Source organism: Simochromis diagramma, unplaced genomic scaffold, assembly GCF_900408965.1.
Source record: "Simochromis diagramma unplaced genomic scaffold, fSimDia1.1 OVJJ01000621.1, whole genome shotgun sequence".
Classification (NCBI taxonomy): Eukaryota; Metazoa; Chordata; class Actinopteri; order Cichliformes; family Cichlidae; genus Simochromis; species Simochromis diagramma.
The window spans coordinates 26,703-48,977 of record NW_024387452.1 but is presented as its reverse complement, the minus strand read 5'-3'; the positions used below and the strand labels follow the sequence as shown (position 1 = coordinate 48,977).

General features: G+C 44.1%; 1 protein-coding gene and 1 long non-coding RNA gene across 5 annotated transcripts in view; both read left to right on the top strand.

The window, feature by feature from the left end:
- LOC120722828 (protein NLRC3-like) overlaps positions 1 to 22,275 on the top strand; it is a 45,227-nt gene that overhangs the window by 14,092 nt on the left and 8,860 nt on the right. For 2 of the 4 annotated variants that reach the window (XM_040013970.1, XM_040013971.1), the window contains exons 6-8: positions 9,339 to 9,529; positions 21,830 to 21,836; positions 22,190 to 22,193. In XM_040013970.1, coding sequence (XP_039869904.1) covers positions 9,339 to 9,525 — 187 coding nt within the window. In that variant the 3' untranslated portion in view covers positions 9,526 to 9,529; positions 21,830 to 21,836; positions 22,190 to 22,193. Of the gene's footprint in view, positions 1 to 9,338; positions 9,530 to 10,187; positions 10,249 to 21,829; positions 21,837 to 22,189; positions 22,194 to 22,275 lie in introns of those variants that run through there. The other 2 variants (XM_040013974.1, XM_040013972.1) reach the window with 2 other exon arrangements.
- LOC120722834 lies at positions 5,966 to 6,619 on the top strand. Its single transcript, XR_005693609.1, has 2 exons — positions 5,966 to 6,012; positions 6,157 to 6,619. It is a non-coding gene; the product is annotated as an uncharacterized LOC120722834 (long non-coding RNA).

The following is a 22,275-nucleotide window of genomic DNA, read 5'->3' as shown; positions in this document are numbered from 1 at the left end:
CCGCTACTTAAAATTACTTTTATTAATCTTTGTGGGTCACAAAATAAACTTTTAGCATATTTTCAGGTGAGAAAGTAGCTGTGTAAACTTCAAATATCTGCTTGGTTTATCAAGACATCGCATATTTGCAAAAGTGTGCCGATGTTTTCGGAGACGTCTGTTACCCACCCGCTCGATAGCAAGCCGGGGGGTTCAATGGTCACTCCAGCCGGCGAGAGCAGCGGACTCCCGGCTTCATCGTTTTCAGACCCCACTCTTTTGCTATTCAGGTTAAACATAGAATAGAATTAGAATAGAATTACACTTTATTGTCATTGCACATGCACAGGTACAGGGCAACAAAATGCAGTTTGCATCCATCCAGAAGTGCTTTAGTGATATATATATATTACAATATATATTAGCAGTAGTATAGATATGTAAGTATATTACAGAAATGGGTCTATTATGGTATGTTATAATGTACACGGTATGAAGTATGTTGTGAATATTCTATAACTATAAGTATGTACAGGCTGTAGTGAGTACAAGCTATGTACAGGCTACGAACAGGATATAAATATGAAAAAACTATACAGAATATGAAATAACTTTACAGAATCTGAGATATACAGCTATACAGAAATGTGAACTATGCAAGTTGTAAACAGTTGTAGGATTAAAGATTATCGAATGTACAGAATGATTATTTACACAGAGCTATACAGTAGTGCAGTTAAGATAAGTGAGGGTGTAGATAGTTTCTACAGAGGCTATATAAAGTGCTAGTGGTTGTGAGTGGTGGTTCAGTCCATGTTATTATTGTGTGTTTGAGGGTACAGTTGTCCATTGTGGGTGTGTGTATGTTCAGTCCATATGTTAACGTGGGTCAGATGTCAGGAGGCAGAGTTCAGGAGTCTGACAGCTGTGGGGAAAAAGCTGTTCCGGTACCTGGTGGTCTTAGTCCGGACGCTCCTGTGGCACCTCCCAGGGGGCAGGAGGGTGAAGAGTCCATGTGATGGGTGACTGGGGTCTTTGATGATTTTTCCAGCCCTTTTCAGACACCGCTTCCTGTAGATGTCTTTTATGGCAGGAAGTGGTGCTCCGGCAATGCGCTGGGGAGTTTTCACGACCCTCTGCAACGCCTTCCGGTCCGAGGCAGAGCAGTTCCCGTACCAGACTGTTATACAGTTGGTCAGGATGCTCTCGATGGTTCAACGATAGAAGTTCACCAGGATGTCTGAGGACAGGTGGTTCTTCCTCAGAGTCCTCAAGAAGAAGAGGCGCTGGTGAGCCTTCTTGACCAGCTTGGAGCAGTTGGTCATCCAGGTGAGATCCTCGAAAATGTGGACTCCCAGGAACTTGAAGCTGCTCACACGCTCCACAGCCGTCCCCTTAATGTGGATGGGTGGATGTGGGTCAGCATTCCTCCTGTAGTCCACGATGAGCTCCTTGGTCTTCTCGGTGTTAAGCAGCAGGTTGTTTCTGTCGCACCACTCAGCCAGACGATCCACCTCCTCCCTGTAGGCGGCCTCATCGTTGTCACTGATGAGGCCAATCACCGTGGTGTCATCTGCAAACTTAATGATGGTGTTGGAACCATCAGCAGGTCTGCAGTCGTGGGTGAAGAGGGAGTAGAGGAAAGGGCTCATCACACAGCCTTGTGGTACACCGGTGTTCATTGTGATGGTAGATGAGCAGTGGTTATCCAGCCGGACATGTTGGGGGCGGTTGGTCAGGAAGTCCAGTAACCATTTGCAGATGAGGGAACTGATGCCCAGGTCTGTCAGTTTCCCGATGAGTTGTGAGGGGTGGATTGTATTGAATGCTGAACTGAAGTCTATAAACAGCATTCTGGCGTAGGTGTTGTTGTTGTCCAGGTGTGAGAGGACAGAGTGCAGTGCGATGGAGACTGCATCCTCTGTGCTCCTGTTCTTTTTTTTTTTTTTTCCTGTCCCGTTTGGCTCTTTTGCCATCAGAATTGTTGTCTAAAGGCAAAGAAAGATGCCCAACGGATTTACTTTACCAAATTGACCATCCCAGCCTTGCCGTAATGGTCCATTTGATTCACCTTTTATTGTTTATTTTATTTTCACTTACTGAATACGGGACAGACTTGACTGGGGGAAAGAAGGGGAGAAAGAAAGAGGGAAAGAGAAACAGCTGAGAAGAGGGACGGGGGAGAAGGGCAAAAGACAAAAACCAACAGAATGAGCAGAAAAAAAAGAAAGAGGAGAAAAAAAATGCATATATCAATCACCTGGATCACCTGCTGAGAAAGAAAAAAGAAAACAAGCAGAAGAGAACAAGAGTAATAGAATAAACAACATCACAATGATATATGGGAATATGACAGTAAATACTAAATATTAAACATTATTGTGCAGCACATAAGATCAACAGAACACAGTGTGCTTTGAGGTAGGAGCCAAAAAGGGTGTAGTTTGTGGGTGTGATCACCCGTGTGTACACCTGTGAGCATGGACGCGCTTGTTTTTTTTTTTTTTTTTTTTTTTTTTAAAGGTTCCGTCATGTAATGATCTGCTAGAGGGTGTGGGGGGGCCACAGCCCCGTCCTCCAGGGCATGAAGCAGGTATGGAGGAGATCAAAACTCCAGACATCCAGAGGGCCCCAGAACACAAGAGACCAAGGAAGACCAACAGAGGAGCAGCCGCGCCACTGTCCCAGAAAGAGCTGAGGAGAGTCCCAGATGAGGGCTCACTCAGCAGCCGTGGAGCAGAAGCCAGGGGGAGTTGCAGTGACGCGCCCGTGAGCTCCGCCGGCAGCCAGCCGTGCCTGAGTGACCGAGCCCCAGGCCGAGAGGCCGGGGGCACCCCACCTCCAAAGTGGCCCGAGCGAGCCCCAGGCTCCAGGCCCCGATAAGCGGCCGCCAAGGAGTGAGCCGGTGTGTACCTGGACGCCCATCCCCGGACACAAAGAACCACCAACGCACCGACACCTGAGGGAGTCCGCCACTGGCAGGGGAAGTGGTGGTAGGGGGAGATAGGCCTCCAAACCTTGGAGGGCCTAAGATATCCCCAGAGAGGTGGCGCCTGATACCCAACCTGACATATAGACACAGAAATACAGGCACACACATATACAAACATCCATTCCCACCCTCATGCTCTCATATGCACTTACTCCACACTCAACCAACGTGGAGACAGACATAAAGAGACGCTGTACACACAATCACACTCCCCAAGCATACTCTACAAACCGGGTCTAGGTACCCTTGCCCCTGGAGGGGGGAACTGCACCCAGACCCAGGTGGTGGGGGGAGGCAGACCGCCCCGACTCCGCAGCAGCAGGGAGGCCCCACACTCCAGACCGCAGTCGGACGGCCAACTCCTCCTCCTAGCCCCCCCGCTCCAGCAGGTCGCAGAGAATGGGGGTGAGAGAAGACTCCAAACCTCCCTCCACCCGCTCATTGTAGTGTTGATGCATGTGTGTTCTAAGGTGCATTTAAAACCCAGGAGGGCATGGAGCTACCTGCCAGAGAGCAGCAGGTAAGCGCATGGTCCCTCCTGCTAGCCCTCAATGTCTACGTGTATTTAACATTGAGAGGTGGGCAACGACACCAGGGGTGGGGTGTACACCCTGATGGTACTTTGGATTCCGTGTATCGTGCCCAACCCCAAGATCCTATATGTATGTGTAATGAGAGTGTGAGTAATGTGAATGTCTAAGCTGTGGGATAAAATTGAGGCAGAGGCAGCCAGAAGGGGACGGGGGGGGTAGCCTCCTCTGCACCCTGGTGACATACCCCTACTCCAAGGTCCTGCATGTGTGGGTGGTTGTGGTGGAGCGGGAAGAGGGAGGCAGCTGGAGATGGGGAAGGAAGGAAGGGAGGGGCAAGTGACCCCTCCCTGGGGCCAGCTCCCCCGCTGACCCCAGTAGGCACCCCCATACTCCGCGACCCGCCAGGGAAAGGGGGCCCAGGACCATCCAGACCGGGGCCCAGCGCAGCAGCGCCTCCCGGCCCCACAGAGCCCGGGACAGTCCACCCAACCCCACCACAGAGAAAACTGCACCCACCCCACCATCCACTCTTCTTCCAGACTACATAAGACAATAAACACCCAGGCTCAGATCTTCCTCCACCTCTCCTGTGTCTCCCCCTCCTGCAGAGAGAGCCCCTGAGGAGAGGAAAGCTCCTGCGAGATGTGCTCCTGTTCTGGCGGTATGCGAATTGGTGGGGGTCCCGGGTGGGGGGGAGACAGGATTTGAAGTGTGCTAGGACAAGCTGCTCTAAGCACTTAGTGATGATGGGGGTGAGTGCTACTGGGCGGTAGTCATTGAGGCAAGATGGGTTGGAGTTTTTGGGTATTGGGACGATTGAGGGGGATTTGAAGCAGGCCGGTACCACAGCGTGGGCCAAGGACAGATTGAATATGTCTGTGAGCACTCCTGCAAGCTCCCCAGAACACGCTCTGAGAACACGCCCGGGGATGCCATCGGGACCTGCAGCCTTGTGGACATTGATCCTGCTCAGCACCGCTCCTACATCGGTGGGGGGAGAGAGTCAGAGGTTGGTGGTCTGGCGTCATGTCTGCTTTGGTTGTGGTTGTGGGGTTCCCTCGCTCAAAACGAGCGTTAAAGTTGTTGAGCTCGTTGAGGAAGGAGACATCAGAGGATGCGGGGGAGGGTTTGGTGGTCCTGTAGTCTGTAATGGTCTGGAGTCCTTGCCACATGCGTCGGGGGTTGGAGTTGGAGAAGTGTTCTTCTACCTTCTTTTTGTAATGGTGTTTGGCTTTTTTGATGCTCTTCTTTAGATTAGCCCTGGCTGTGCTGTAGGCGTGTGCATCTCCTGACCTAAAGGCAGTGTTGCGGGCCTTCAGGAGGAGACGAACATCCCGGTTCATCCAAGGCTTTTGGTTGGGGTACATGGTGATCCGTTTCTGGGTGGTGACACTGGGTGTCTGGGTGGTGACACAACATGATATATAAGGCACTCGGATCACTTAAAAATGTAATTTTTTGCCCTTTTTCAGTGTTTTGTTTGTTCCAGAGTAAATCAGTTTGGCTGAGATCAAAGTTATTAGATTAAATAAAACTTTATTAATCCATCAGGTGGGTTCCTCTGGGATTTTCACACAGCTGAATAAACGTTAAACAGAAAACTGATTAAACAGAAATGTGAGACGGTCGAGAATTTACGCCAGTGTCCTGTTATATTTTAGATAGCAAGGAACAGACTGCCGAGTTTATTAAACTACAGCGAGACAGCGGTGACGCAAATCTGAAGGGTCCAATTTCACAGCCTCGCACTTCCAGCCTTTTCGGTCTTTGAAGGACCCGGCCCACGTAGACCGCGAAGGCCGGGTCCTCCGAGGGATGAAGCCAACATTTTGGGACACAGCTAGTGTGTGATGTTCTTTCAGTGTTGCACTTTGTAGACGCTCCCTGAGCACTGGTCTCACAGCCAGCTGCACGTAGAGACCAGTGTTGTTAGTCCAGGTCAGAAGATGACTTGTTGGAATGAAAATGAGCTTGTAGTTTGTCTGCTTTAATAATGTGACTGGAAAAAGGTGTTGGACTTCAAATATGTCCATTTCTTTCACACTTCACCTTTAAAAGTGAAGCCTTGTGGTGCCTGGAAGGAAAAACACGACTTTTTCAAGTCTTTGTCCTGTTTTTATGAGAAATGTACGACTTTAATGTGAAACATTCAGAGTTTTTTCTCTTGTTGTGTTTGTTTGAAGCTGCTTCCTGTTGGCTTCAGCTGTTTGGAGTTTCCATTTTCTAAACTTCTACATTCTGAACCTTCTTCAGCTCTGAACAGATGATGAAACACTGAATGATTTCAAGCTCGCACTTTGTCTAATAAACTTACATCTTTCATTCTTTATACAGATTGAGGAGCTGTGGTTTGTCAGAGATCAGCTGTTATTATCTGGCAGCAACACTGAAGTCCAACCCCTCCAATCTGAGAGAGCTGGAGCTGAGCTGGAACAACCTGCAGGATTCAGGAGTGAAGCATCTGTGTGGTTTCCTGGAGAGTCCAGGATGTGGACTTGAAACTCTGAGGTCAGTCAGCATGTTTTAGTTGTGCTGAGATGAATATGATGTGAAAGTTGTGCTGACACTAAACTGCAGACATCAGGCTGATATTACACTGATCCACACTGAGGATCTTCATGGTAAAGTCTGTTTTCTTCTTCCCTGGTTTAGTCCATTGACTGCAGCAGAACAATGTTCACATTTCAAACCTTCAAAGAAGAAGAAAAATCCTCCACTGGATAATTCACTGTGAAACTCTTCATTCCACCTTAAAGTCTGCCTGACATTGAAATCCAAAGCAACATGTGCGTTTGCTTTACAGACAGCAGTCCAACACAAACATACACACATCATCCAAAACACAGTCCAACATCCAAATCTCCTCCACTGCCAGCATGAATGATGGGAAAGAGAAGGAGGAACACTCTGACATTCAGGGTTAGAATGAGTTTCATGAAGCAGACTGTGAAGATCAAAGCTGCATTAGAAAGCTTACATGAATGAATGAGTGGACAGAAGTGGACAGAGATCATCTGAAGCACTTCAAAGGCTTTAAATCAGCACATTTCTCTTTATTCTTTATCAACTCTGTTAGTTTCTCTCAGTTTTCTGTGGAATGAAGCTAACAGCAGGCTAATAAGATGCTGACCAATAGGATTCTATTAAAGGTTGTAATTTGTATATGAAAAAGTGCTTTGGCTCAGCAGGGATCAGCTTACAGGTAGAATACAGCTGCTGGATGGGATTAGCATGTCATAGCTATCTACCAAACTGCTAACTGGGGGATTTCAAGCCATCTATGGATCATCTTTGCTAACTGTTTATTCATCTTAGGCTCACAGGGCTGCAGCCTGTGCCCTAGCTGTCATAGGGCAAGAGGCGTGGTCCACCTGCACAGGTGAGCAGTCCATCACAGGGCCAACAGAGAGACAGAGAAGCACTCTCTCACATCCACACCTACAGCCAATTTAGAAGCACCAATGAACGTAAGCAGCATTTCATTGGACTGTGGGAGAACATCCAACCTCCACAGAAAGGCCAACAAGCTTCAACCTACAACCTTCTTGCTTTAAGGCACTAGTGCGAACCACTTTTCCCCATTTCAGCCCAAATCCTGCATCTTCCTGTTTCTGACTCCAGGCCAGCTCCACTAACACTTTCTCATCAGACACTGCCACCTAGTGGAGGAAGTCTTAGTTCCATTTGAAGCTTCAGATTACAGTTAGTTCCTTTACAAAGAGGTGGAGGTGGTGGGGCCACAGCACCATCATCACTCAGTGCCATAGGACACTTAACCTTTGTTTCCATATGCTGGGAACTTCCTGTTGTTCCAAGGAGGACTGGAAAATGTGTGAAAATCTCCCAGTCACTTCCTCACAGCACACTTCAATCATTTCCCTCCCACAGCATCAGGACCAGGGCTTTTTCTCTCTTTGGTCCCACTAAGAGATTTCCACACAAACACCTCATCAGTGGGCAGTGTTGGGGAGTAACGGAATACATGTACCGCCGTTACGTATTTAAAATACAAAATATGAGTAACTGTATTCCGTTACAGTTACAGTTTAAAAAGGTGGTATTCAGAATACAGTTACTTTGTTGAAATAAATGGATTACACTGCGGTACTTTCCTGTTTCATTTTGTCGCGGGTCAGGACTGTTTGGGTTTTGTTTGACAGCTACGTTCTGTTGATCCGGGTGCCAGCGTTACGGTTGCCATGGTTACAGGGCAACGCTCTCTCTCTCTCTGCGACTGTGTGTTTCCTGGGTGAGAGAGCGCCTTTTCGTTGTTGTTGAGCTAAGCTAACAGGCAGAATGCTACAAGCATAGCTCTAAAGAATGTAGCATCATGGACAGTGTAGTCCGTGTTGCAGGGAGAATGGACTGCCATACACGTTATGGGTCTGCGAGGGAGAAAAAGGGGAGTGGAAAGGTACAAGCAGTCATCGAGGAAAAACGGGAGCTGGAAGCATGTGAATATAATAATAACCACTTCAGCCAAGAAGAGTGCCTGACGAGCCCAGTTGTAAGTAAGCTATTAAGACTCGACTGTACACCGTGTTCATGTTTTCCTCCGAAAACAATAAGTTCCGTTGGAGCAGTCTTTCAATGCCTCTCTCTGTCTCTCGCAAGAAAAGTTGACCCACACAACAAAGTAAAGCTATTTTTCGGCTACGAGCCGACAGGGACCCCGCCGTATTAGTCAGAGGTCCCTTTACTACAGTTCGGAGTCGCGGACCTTCAGTAATAGAAATAAATCACACAGCAATAGTACATTCACGTTGTTGTAAAAAGCACGATAATATATTAAGTAATCCAAAGTATTCAGAATACGTTACTGTCATTGAGTAACGTAACGGAATACGTTACAGAATACATTTTGGGGCATGTATTCTGTAATGGAATACATTTTAAAAGTAACCTTCCCAACACTGTCAGTGGGACTCTCAGAGCTACCAGCCCTTTGCTACAATCACAAAGCTCTTCATTGAAATCAATGATATCAAAGCTGGAATCAAATGAGTCCAAGTCTTCTGCTGATTCAGCATCACATTCATCTTTGCTCCTTGTTCTGCATCCCCACCATGGACTTCATTCCTTTCCAAGCCAGCCTTGAGTGTCCTTTATTCAGCTCATCCTCTGCTTTACTCTTACACCTGATTTTAGCTGCTTTATCTCTCTTTCAACAAGTTTCTATGCCTCAATCTTTTTCTTCTCTCCCTCATAACAAGACAGCTTCTTCTGCCTGAGAACATGTTGGAGTGATTTACTAATCCAGGGCTGCTTATTGGGGAAAATACTTCCTGTTTTCAAAGTAATCCCCATTTTTCCCAGAAAGAAATGTAAGTAGAAATCGATGATCTAAGTGAGAACATGAGCCTTTAAAAAGTCCCAGTGGGTGCAGTCAAAGCAGTCCCTCAGTCCCAGTATAGAGTCTTTGGTCCAGACTGGAACAACTGTGTGCCCAGTTTGAGCTCTCTTCAGTGCTGTGACCTGACAGACCCAGAGGGGCCATCACATCACATTTAGAAGCTCCCCTAATGGAGCCACAACACATGTCCAATACTTAGTCTGTCTTGTTGGACCAACTGGAAGAAATGATTCAAGGACTTAGTCACAGAACAGAGATTCAAATCTCCAAAATCCAACTGGCTGCATCAGGACATATAGTCTGAAACTCTGCACAGTTTCCTGTTTGAAGCTGCTTCCTGTTGGCTTCAGCTGTTTGGAGTTTCCATTTTCTAAACTTCTACATTCTGAACCTTCTTCAGCTCTGAACAGATGATGAAACACTGAATGATTTCAAGCTCACACTTTGTCTAATAAACTTACATCTTTCATTCTTTATACAGATTGGAGGACTGTGGTTTGTCAGAGATCAGCTGTGATTATCTGGCAGCAGCACTGAAGTCCAACCCCTCCCATCTGAGACAGCTGGAGCTGTGGGGAAACAACCTGAAGGATCCAGATGTGAAGCAGCTGTCTGATCTTCAGCAGAGTCCAGACTACAGACTGGAGACTCTGTGGTCAGTAGAGTGATGGAGTGAGTGGGTGGTGCTGTCAGCAGTATTGTACTAAACACAGTCAGTATGAAACAAAGATCCAGTGTTTCCTGTAAAGCTGCAGCTTCTCAGTGAAGCTGTGAGAGGAGAATGGTGACAGGCTTCAGGATTGGACACAAACACTTCCTGTTTCTGACCTTTATGGTCACCATAGTAACGGCTGACACGCTCTGATCAAACGCTGTCAACAGCCAATCAGCTCTCTGAACAAAGCAGCACGCAGACCAATGACTGCATTCATTTCCAAGTTTAAAGCAGTGAAGAACACAGTCTGTAGGTGAGGAAGAATTTAGTGAGAGCAGATGTTTGGATGGAATTCCTCCAGTTAACAGCTGGAACCGTCCATCTGGATTGTTGGGCTTGTTGTTGGGGTTCCTACAGAGCTCAGAGTGGACACACCAAGGTTCTTCTAATGAATGAAAGTCCAAACTCAAACTAGGAGGGAAAAACATTTTCATCAACTTCAATAAAAATCCAAAGATTAGAAAAAGTGAAGCAACAATGAGTCCTAGTACAGTCCCAGCACTGAAGTCCCTGCTGCTCTTTATACTGGATGTGCTGCATCACTGACTGACAGCTGATGAAGAGACTCTGGAAACACTCGTTTATCTCCTCTGCTCTTCCTTCTTCTCTCTGCAGGTGGAGGTGATGATGGTAAACAGGACGGTGTGTGTGCTGAGAGAGGAGGAGCTGTGTCCTGATGATCCAGAGAGGTTGAAGCAGCAGCAGCTTGTGTGTAGAGACGCTCTGACTGGGCCATGTTACTGGGAGGTGGAGAGGAGAGCTTCATCCAGCAGTGACTGACAGAGGAATGAGAAGAAGTGCAGATGACTGTCAGTGCTGCAGAGTGAACTGCTCTGAGAACAGCTCCACTGTCAGACACAATGTAGAGTCCAGCATCATCCCTGTGTGTCCCTCTGGATCTGACAGAGGATCATCAGTGTATCTGGACTGCTCTGCTGCTGCTCTGTCCTTCTACAGTCTCTGCACAGTCTCTGTCTGACTCTGGCTTCAGACCCTCCTGGATCAAACTCACCTGGAAAGACTTTCAAACATCACTCAATAGATTTGAATACAGAGTATATTTGATATATACTGTAGATGTACTGTAGAGTTGCAGTTTGTCACTTGTAAATACAGTCTGTGAGCAGCTGTGAGCTGAAAGATCTTTCTAGAAACACGAAATGTTTTCACTCTTCTGTTGCTTTTTCATATATTTCCACAACATTAATATTGATCCCACCTGTCTCACCTGTTTCATGCTTTTATACATAATAACAGGACACGTGTGATCTGAGCGCTGCTGTGGTTGCTGTGCTGCACGTCTTCATTTAGATAACAGAGACATCTAGTGGTTCAGAGGGAGAACTGCAGGAGGTGGAGCTGTGTTTTAGCATGGAAAACTTTTTATCTTTTAGGCGCAGATACAAATATGACAAGTATCAGTGTAAGATACAAAAGGTCACATCAGTCAGCAGAGGGAACAGTGATCACACAGCAATGTAAGAATAGAAACATAACAGTGAATCTGGACATGTATACAGATGGAAGCAAACAAACAGGATGTAACACTACATTAAAGCCACAAATGGGAAGAAAACAAAGCCAAAGGAAAATATATTTGATCTCAGGAATCCAAATCAGATGCTTTAGAGCAGGGGTCGGCAACCCTGGGCACGCGTGTCACAGCTGCCACGTGAAGGGTTAACTGATGGCACGACCATAGCTGGACTGGCCATCGGGCATACTGATGATGTTTTTTAAATGTTTTTGTAACGGTATAAACAATGAAAGATGGCGGATTGGCCGGATGCTGGTCGATGTGTAGAAATAAGTCAGTTGTTTGGTGGTGGCTATGGCGGAGCTTCCACAGAGGCAGCAGGTGGATGAGGGAAAGGGGAGGCAGGAGGAGCAGAGACCCGAGGCGGCCGCCGGTCCGAGTGTCAGGTGAACTGAACTTCAGGTAAGAAGTTATGACCTGCAGTCTGTCTGGGTCAGATATAAACCAAGTTTAGGTGGAGTTTATTTTCCTTGTGCTGACTTTTTACAGTCAGTTACAATAACTCGTACTGCCAGGCCCGGCCCTAACCAATCTGGCGCCCTAGGCAAGATTTTAGGTGGCGCCCCCCTACATCGGCAGTGTAGTGTATGTACTCACAAATGGTAAATGGCCTGCATTTGTATAGCGCTTTTCTAGTCCATAGGACCCCAAAGCGCTTTACACTACATTCAGTCATTCACCCATTCACACACTGGCGATAGCAAGCTACATTGTAGCCATAGCTGCCCTGGGGCGCACTGACAGAGGCGAGGCTGCCGGACACAGGCGCCACCGGGCCCTCTGACCACCACCAGTAGGCAAACACAGGGTTAGTATCTTGCCCAAGGATATTTGGCATGCAGCCAGGGTGCAGCCTGGGATCGAACCACCGACCTTCTGATTAGTGGCTGACCTGCTCTGCCACCTGAGCTACAGCCACAAGAAACTGAATAGCTTTGTCTTTGACCTTTGTTTTTTTTTACTTAAAGAAAGCAAATTCACAATCAGAATAATTAACAAAATAAAACAATATATGAATAAATAAATGAATACAAAAAATAAAAAATGAATATATGAAATACAATAAATTTTACATACATAAACACAATAAAACGTGTCAACAAGTTCCACTTTCTACTCTACTGACATGCTGCTTCATCACTGGATCAAATTTGGCCATAAGCTCCACTTCTTTCAGAAAATTGCCATTGTCTGGTTTATTTAATGTGCCTGTGGACCCCCTGAAAGCCATGTTTCTTTCAGCTAAGGACTGAATTATTGCCACCAAACGATGTAGAACTTCACGCCACCTTTTTCTCTCAGCCTCAGCAAGTGCCATCTCTTGTTTATCTATTGTGAGTCCTTTCACAAAACGGACCTCCAAGTCCTTCCATGTTGCCATGTGAGCATTATGCTCCTGGCTATCGTCATGGACCTTCAGCAAGTGGCTTGCATTTTTCCAGTCCTTCAGACCTTCCCTACTCAGTTTGTAATCTCTCTTGGAAAACATTTTGCAGCAGAAGCAGTGCAAGCTATCCTCTTTTTTCAAATACATAAGCCAGGTTCTTCTCACCTTTTCCCCATTGATTAAGAGTCTGTTAAAATAATCATGCTGACACCTTCGCCCGTCTTTCTGTTTCGGGAATGTGAAGTCACTATCAATTACAAATGGACCTCTGTGAACTAACTCTGTTCGTACCTTTTCAGTTAAAGCAGAAGGCCAGTCAGCAGGGTCAATTGGTGCAGCAGGAAGACCGCTTGATGCTGCTGCATCACTGCTGGGTTGTGCTGCTGAGGTGGAGGCAACAGGAACACCGCTTGATGCTGCTGCAAAACTGGTGGGTTGTGCTGCTGAAGTGGAGACAGCAGCGGTAGATGTGGTAGATGGCCCAGGGGTGGGATTTAGAAACTTCGACAGTGCATCTGAAGAGAGGAGTATGTGACACCACTGAGTATTAAAGTCTAATAATAAAAACATATGATTCCAGGAATAAAATGAAATGATATAATATAAATGAAAAACCAAAGAGATATATGTATGATGTTAACTGATATGCAAATTAGATTAGATTCAATTTATTGTCATCATTACAGTGAAATGCTGAATAGCAGAATGCAAAGTAACAGTATAATATCATTCCCTCTCATGTGATATTGCTTAATTAACATTAATGATGTGCACTTTAACAACTAGGCTTACAACTATAATATATACAGGGGTGGAAAAGTGACTATTACCTGCAGGGTAAACGTTAGCCAACCAGAAGGCAATAACAATGTAAACAAAAAACACCTGCTTAAAAGATGAATACAAATGAGGAATGGTGGGAAAGGTGGGAGTACTGTAATTACCTAACGTTACATTATTATTTTCCATAACAATTTAGCCCCCTCCACAATATTAACTGACGTTAAAACAGTTAACTAACTATTTATTGATTAGCAATTAGCGAATCATGTAACATTAGCTTAATGCTAAAAATTTAGGTTACTATCACATTCAGACAAATAATTTCATGTAGGCTAACGTTACCTACCTCTGTCTTTTTCTCGTTTCTCCTCCTCTTCTTTTCTCTTTTTTCTTCCCTGGGCACCTGACAGTTTTGTCCTTTTTGACATCTTGTGTTGATTTTTTGATGTGGTGACGTCCAAAAGGAACCATGATACGGGAAGGGAGGGGGCGCACCGTGCGGGGAGGGGGGGGGGGGGGGGGGGGGGGGCGTAATGTTGTAACAAATAATATTTCTATTAAATAAGCTTTACTTTGCATTTTAATTAACGTGGGATTATTTTTTGTATTTAGAAATAATAGTACCAACTTTTTTTTTTTCAACATTTGTGGCACTGGCGTGGCGCCCCCTGATGGACGGCGCCCTTAGCATTTGCCTATACGGCCTATGCCACAGGCCGGCCCTGCGTACTGCTACTAGCTAGCATGACGGAGTTTCTATACAGCTGGGTGGTGCTATGATGTTACTGATAGTGAACTTTACAGTGGCTTGCAAAAGTATTCGGCCCCCTTGAACTTTCCCACATTTTGTCACATTACAGCCACAAACATGAATCAATGTTATTGGAATTCCACGTGAAAGACCAACACAAAGTGGTGAACACGTGAAAATTGGAACAAAAATCATACGTGATTCCAAACATTTTTTACAAATAAATAACTGCAAAGTGGGGTGTGCGTAATTATTCTGTCATGGAAAAACACACTGCCGTCAACTTCTGTTTTGTTTTTGTCAAAATCACTGTAATATAATCACTGTACCTTTATATACATGTGACTTGTATTAATGCTGCTGCCCTCTTGTGGCTAAAGTGTAATTATGTTCTTGTTATTAGGGAAAACATTTGAGAGTAACATGACAAATGAGTCAGCACTTTGGCTTTAGCTTAAGAAATCCTCATTTTTATGTCATCAGTTATAGTTGCATGTATTCATTATCATAATTTAACCTTTAATATTGATGTCTTACATTGATTTTGAGTAAATTAGCAATTTTATGGTATTTATATGGTTGTATTAAATAAATACATCACTAATGAATTAATTATTTCAGTAATTAATTTAAAAATGTACATAATGAATTAAAGAAATATAATAATAATGAATTATCCATTAATTTCATTTAAAATGTTTCATTATTTGTTTATATACAATTCAAATTAGTTAATTACATATTTAATCAATTATTGGTTTGTTTTCTATTTTAATTATTTTACTGACACATTTAATGAATTATTTAATGATGTATTTATTTAATTCACGTTGGTTTTTTTTTTTGTTTTGTTTTGTTTTTTTGTTTTTTTGCCTGTCCCGTTTGGCTCTTTTGCCATCAGAATTGTTGTCTAAAGGCAAAGAAAGATGCCCAACGGATTTACTTTACCAAATTGACCATCCCAGCCTTGCCGTAATGGTCCATTTGATTCACCTTTTATTGTTTATTTTATTTTCACTTACTGAATACGGGACAGACTTGACTGGGGGAAAGAAGGGGAGAAAGAAAGAGGGAAAGAGAAACAGCTGAGAAGAGGGACGGGGGAGAAGGGCAAAAGACAAAAACCAACAGAACGGGCAGAGAAAAAAAAATGCATATATCAATCACCTGGATCACCTGCTGAGAAAGAAAAAAGAAAACAAGCAGAAGAGAACAAGAGTAATAGAATAAACAACATCACAATGATATATGGGAATATGACAGTAAATACTAAATATTAAACATTATTGTGCAGCACATAAGATCAACATAACACAGTGTGCTTTGAGGTAGGAGCCAAAAAGGGTGTAGTTTGTGGGTGTGATCACCCGTGTGTACACCTGTGAGCATGGACGCGCTTGTTTTTTCAAAAGGTTCCTTCATGTAATGATCTGCTAGAGGGTGTGGGGGGGCCGCAGCCCCGTCCTCCAGGGCATGAAGCAGGTATGGAGGAGATCAAAACTCCAGACATCCAGAGGCCCGTTGCTACTCCTGGCCCTGCATCGCTGTTCATAAATACATTTTATTTGTCAGCTTCACCCATCAAAGTCAGGGGGCGGGGTTAATGCTGATCAAGTCAAAACCATTGCTTGTCATGGTCCTGGGCCATGTTGGCCCAGTATTCTTAGTTTTCTTGTATGTTTGTATTTTGTTCCCTATTTAGGCCATGTTTCCTGAGTTGCCCTGTTGTGTTGTTCCCCAAGTGTTTTCCCTTCGTGGCTTTTACCCCTTGTGTGCCCTCTGTGTATCTGTGAGCCCTCATCTCTCCTTATGTTTTATTCCATGTTTCCCCTGCCCGTTATGTCTGTGTTTTCCCCGTGCTCTCTCTCCTCCTGTCTGAACCTCTGTACTTCCTGTTTGACTCTGCCCGTCTCCCGTCAGTGTTATGTTCACCCCGCCCTGTCTCGTTATGGTTATCTGTGTCAGCTGTGTTCCCCGTGTGTTCCCACTTTCCTCGTTAACCCTCTGTGTATTTCTGTCTGCGTCTCCCTCTGTTCGGCGTCGCGTTCTCCCTCATTGCTGTGTGGATTCCCTGTGTCTCCCTACGACTGTTAGTTTATTGATTCCCAGTTTAGTTGAGTTCTGTATTTCCTATGTTCTGCCTGTCAGCAATAAAGCTGCTTTTGAGTTCATCCCCGTGTTTGTGAATCTTGCGATTGGGTCCTCCTCCCGCCTGCCACACAGCCGATCCTTGACATTGCTTTGGTCTGGTGGGCGTTCTTTTAGTGGGCTTTTCTGTCACGGCCTGTGTGGCAGACTATGATGAGGGGAAGGACGACCCAAATGCTGGACTCTTTGATGAGGTCAGTGCGTTTATTTACAGTGATGCTAAATAATCCAAACAACAATAAATCCCCAGTGCGTTCCCGACTCTGACATGTCCTCTTGCCAGTGTTAGTGTTCTTTGTCTCCGCTCCTCAGTGTCTGAGCACCCCGTGCTCGCTGCCCTCTCGTCTCCACACTCCTCCTGGGGAATAACAAAGAGGCAGCCGTCAGCAACGCCACAATGCAGCAGACTAACCTTAACTAACTCGCCAAGAGACGAACGTGAAGTTACGCAATGATCCAGCATCGGAGACAGCTCCACCACACTCCTAAGTAGCTCCTCTGACGAGGCTTGATCAGCTGCAGGTGTGAGTAATTCTCCTCCACAGGTGTGGCCAGGCTCCTGGCTGACACACCCACACACACACCTAGATACACAAACATGGAAACAGGAGACATCAGCACCAAAAACACACATGTCCATAACTTCTTACAGGCCCTGGGTCACCCAGACCCCGGTCCCATGACAATTCCTCAAAACTAAGTAGGCCTACACACCAGGGTTTGGACATGTGTGGACCCAAACTATACTTACACTTTACCCTTTTTTGTGTCACCAAATACACTTTAATATCTTCTAGACAAGAATGTAGTGGCATAATCTTTAACCTCCTAAGACCCAAACTCCTCCGTGGCATTCATTTTTAATTTCTCTTTGATATTTGGGCTGATTGGGACCTGATGAATGTAAAAACAAAGAATTACCACATTTTTTGTTTCTGAGAAAAATGAGAGCCACATATGAGGATATTTGTCTAAAATTTTGATAGCACAGTGGCAGTGTAACATCCTCGTAAGTGGATATCAGGCCCTTGTAGAGCAAAATGTAGTATTTTGGTCTAAACAACCCAAAATGTGATGTCCACATATGTGGACGCCAGGTCCTAGGAGGTTAAATATCTGCTCACTTTGTCAAAATGAACCTAATCATCTCTGATGAATTCAGTGATGTCTGCCAGCTCACCTTGCAAGTGGTCGAGCTTATACCGCCGACAACGCGGCACACAACTTGTAAACCCCCTGCTGACTATCACCTCTTGAGTTATTTATTTATGTTAGTTTCAACTGTTCCTGCAGAAAGTAAGCACGTGTTACTGATAAAAAGTCCAATAGAAGCAAAGTCTAAACTTTGAAAACAAAAAACAAAAACCTGTCTGATTAAGATCTGATGTTTGGGGGGGGTTTCAATAAGCAGTGTGACCCGTGTATATGCATCAGGGGTGGTTTTGATTATCGATTTATCGATTAAAATCGATTCTGGCTTGGATAACGTGATATCGATTCATTAAAATCCTGAATCGATTTTTTTATATAAATTTATTTTGGCCAAAACGCCAGAATCTCAGGTTAAACCTCCCAAAATTTCAACAACCACCAAACAACTAAAACAGTAAATGAGAGCAGGAACACGGATTCTGCACAAAGACGTGAACACAAAGCGCGGAGCCGCCGACGCATCAGAATCAGTGCGATGTGACTTTCTCACCTGACTGCACGGACACAAGCTGAAAGCCGACAGCTCGCTGATTCTGATGTTTCGGCGGCTCCGCGAATCAGCGCCCTTTTTGCGCTGATTCTGAAGCTGCAGGTTTGATGTCTCTCCAAACAATATTGAGTAAACCAGCAGCAAAAGAAGCTCCAAACTACGCTTCACATAAACATTGTGTTAAGAAATCAGTTTTACCCCGATTCTTTTTATTTCTCGAGCATCCAGAGATGGCACCGGACTCAGTAGTCATTTTCACAAAATCTTTATTCATCTTTATTCATCTTCATTTAAGCATGCACTTCTAGAAGGGAAGACGAGGCCGGTGTCCCTCTCCAAAATCTTCACTCCTTTGTCTGTGAAACACAGTTTTATAGGGACGACCCTATCACAAAACCCCCTACGGTGTGCTGCAAACTCTGTCTCTGTGTCTATGTGCACGAGCACATGAATGTCTACATGTGCACGTTCCCTCGTGTCTATGTGAGTGCTCATGAGTAAGTGTGCGTGTGGATGTGTGTGCGTGACCGTTAAAACACTGTGGGTATAGGTAACTCCCTAGAGGTCATAAAACCCATCTCCCTTCCAGTCCACAGTTATCAAGTTACAAACCTTGAGACCCCCACCCTAAAACATCCTCTGGGGAATTTCCACTCAGTGGGGGAGAGGCCTCCTACAATCTACTCCTAAGTTCACGACACAGTCAGCCTTTATTACTTTAAGGGCAGTGTCTCTACAATAGTTCTACATTATATTTTAACACATTCCTAAACTCTAAAATCAGCTAAACATTCTACAGTTGTCATGAATTCCCTCTGATTGTTTTGCTGCCACCAGGATAAAATCACACTTCATGCACAGCTCTCTCTCTCTCTCTCTCTCTCTCTCTCTCTCTCTCTCTCTGTCTGTACTTCAAGAACAGTTTCCTGTTTTCTGCATTATTCGCTTGCTTGTTACGCACAAGTCTACCGTTCTTACAGCCTGTCGGCAGCTATTTTTTCTTTTACTTACTTCTGAAAACAAAGCCTCGTTTCTGCCGTTCAATACTGAACAAATTTAAACTTTTTAAAATGATGCAAAATTGCAAAATGCTCAGCTGTGTCTGTAATCAAACCTCTGTAACTTTGCTCTGCTTCACGTCAGCAGCATCAGGTAATGTTCATATGTTCATTAATGGTTTTCTTTTGTTTTTGATGTACTGCAGAATATTTGTATAAAATCCCAGGCCAGGAAAACCTTCATGTTTTTCTGTTTGATCCTCAGCTACTTTGACACAAAGGCATCTGCTGTGACGCTCACACCTTTGATAAAGTCTCGCAAGTGTCAGATTTCTTTTTATAGATATAAAAATATAGAAATGTACTGATGCATGACCTGAATTATAATATTTCTGACTGTCTGAGGCAAAATTTCCCCGATTCAAATTGAATCAAATTGAATGGAATCGATTCTAGACATGAGTGACGATGCCAGCCCTAATATGCATGTTTTAATAAAAGAGATAATGTTGGTGTTTCAGTCATGTAGTAACTGTTAGCTTTAACTGTACAAGGCTTGTTAGACATAATGAAACACATCGTGCAGATTTCTGGATGTTAGACTATAATTTTTATTATGATTATTAATCTTGAGTCTAAAAAGTCAGTCGAGTATATCCAGGATATCTTTCTGTTAACTGGATTCACTGACACTAACACTGGGACCAGGATAAGCGGTCGCATGAAGCTGGTTATCAGCTGGTTACCAGCTGACAATCTTATTATTTAATTAATTTCATTAAGTTATTTAATTTTTCTACTTTTTCCTCTACATTTCCCCTGAAATGAAGGGATTGTGTTAAACATGCTTTAGTTCCTCACATTTTTCTGCATCTCTTTGTTCAACCCCCTGAATTAAAGCTGAAAGTCTGCACTTCAAACACATCTGAGTTGTTTCATTTAAAATAGATTTTAGTGTATGTACAGAACCAAAATCAGAAATGAAGTTCTCTCTGTCCAGATATTTATGGACCTAACTGTATAATCTATACAGCACGTAAAAAATGCTCTAAATAAAGAAGTGTGTGAAAATGTGGCGCTTCCAGGTCAATTTAAACTGAAGTGATATAATCTTCTCCCCACAGTTTGAGTTTGTATTGTCTCAGCTGCAGACAGACTATGATATTAATATTATTAGTTATTAATATTATTAGTTATAAAGGACACCTTCCTGCCTTTAGTCTTATTCATGATGATTATTAGTCGTCTTCTAATCTCCACAAGTCTGTATGATGTGTTTCATAGTTTCTAACAAGCCTTTTAAACTTAAGTTACTGCATTGCTGAAACACCAACATCTGCTTATTGAACAAAACAACAACAACCAAAAGTCCACACATCTGATTTTATTTTTATTTTAATAGACTTCCAAAGATTATACCAGATAACTGCCCTCAGAATATAATTGAATAAACATGTTTAGAAACGATAACCTAATCCTGTCTTGACAGGCTGAGCTCTTCAGTATCCACCAACAGCATCGTCATGCTGAGTCAGACGTTTCTGCTCCTGGTGGAAATACTCTTCCTCTTTCCACATTGTACCAAATGTTTTTAAATGTTAGTTTCAATTTAAAATTAAAGATTAAAAAAGTGTAACACATGATGCAAATGTAAACAAAAGCCCCTCTGCAGTATCAAGTCTGCATGGCACAGTGACACACTTTAGGTGATCTCCATCCTTGGGAAAAGTGCTGTCAGCTGTTTTCCAGTCCCCTGGCGTCTGTGCTGTTCACAGAATCACAATTCCATCGCTGAACTTCCTCTCTGCACCGTCGATTAGAGCTTGGCACGCTCCCTTCATCCTTCTGCTTCTGTTCCAACGCCGCTGAAGAATTAGGGCAGAGCACATCGTACACCCTAGTTGTCTTCCTCAACGTCAACGTTGAATCTCTTTCACTCCTTCTGGTTGTTTGCTGTTCAAAGTCTCCTCTCGACGATCTTCTGGAAGCTCAGTAGCACAGCTCACTGTGGGATGTCTGCTGTGCTGAAGGTGATCTCTGCTCCTCTATGATCCTCCTGAAGCCTCTCTCCAGGCCTCAGCTTCCATCTTGTGGATGATCTCCTTCAGTCACTCCTTCTCAGGGCACGTCACAACATCTGCAAGTTAAAATATTGACACTCCTCTTTTGCCACACAGCTCTCGCCATGTGTCAACTCCACACAATGAGGCATGCACAAGAATGTTGCACATTCTCTCTGGAAAATTCTCCAGGGTTTCTCTTGGAGCAGCTCCACTCCAAACCTGTAACCCTGTGTCAAAGAAACATTAGTCAGTGGTTAAATGTTAAGATTGTTCAACTCCCAGCTCCACCCGGAGCCTGTATCCTTGCCTGTAGACAAAACCCTGTAAGTTAAAACAAACTTCACATTTGCAAACAACTGTAGCTCATAAGAGTAATAAAGTATTCAGCATCACAGAGACAAGTATCATTGCAGGTTTATTCTAACTCATTAAACTCCTGCTTTTGTGCCATAATTTGCTCCAAATCATCGATCATCTCAAATTCATCCCACATTGTAATCAGTGACTTTCCTTAAGTTCGTCACTCACTTGTTTCATCACTATGAGCTCAATAGTGGTCAGATAATGAGCCCATTTTAACTCTTCTATAACCCTGCACATCTGCTCAGTTGTCACTTGTCTGTCTGTGCTGAATCCTTTACAAGCACATTAGAGAAACATTAGCAGTAGCATCCTAGGTCAGGCCTGGGTCACCAGACTCCAGAGGTGCTGTAAAAGGTCATAAAGTTAACACTCTGCTGTAAAAGAAGTAACACTGGCTTCAACACAGCATGTCTCTCACACTGTATTCACATCTCCACTGTAATATTCACATTCCTCAACAACACAGTGTAATTTCATCACCAACATACAGCCTGTCAACACAGTTTCCTTCACACAAGAACTCAGTAATCCTGTGGTAGAAAAACATTATTAAGTTGTGTCCTGCTGTAAATCACGTGATCAAATCACATGATTAACCCTCTGCTGTAGAAAAGTAATGTAAATGTTAGCGCTGCGCAGGTGTATACACACTTTCTCACAGTGACATCTGCATTGTGAGTAATACAGGATCATGAATAACACACTGCTGGTAAATTCACAGACACACAGAAAAATTACAGCTAAAAGCTTAAATTTGCAGAGTTCACACAGTCATGTGACCCAAAGTTTCCTCCTCTGGTCTCCTCCTGCTCCTGCAACAAAAGACACACACAGAGATACATCCACCCCTTTGTCACATCTGGGTGGGGGTTAACCTTTGCATAGTGGTGTTAAGTCAGTCAACTCTTGTCAGCTTTCAGCAGTCCAGTCAGTTCCCCATTTTTACTCATTTTTTATTCATTTATTCATTC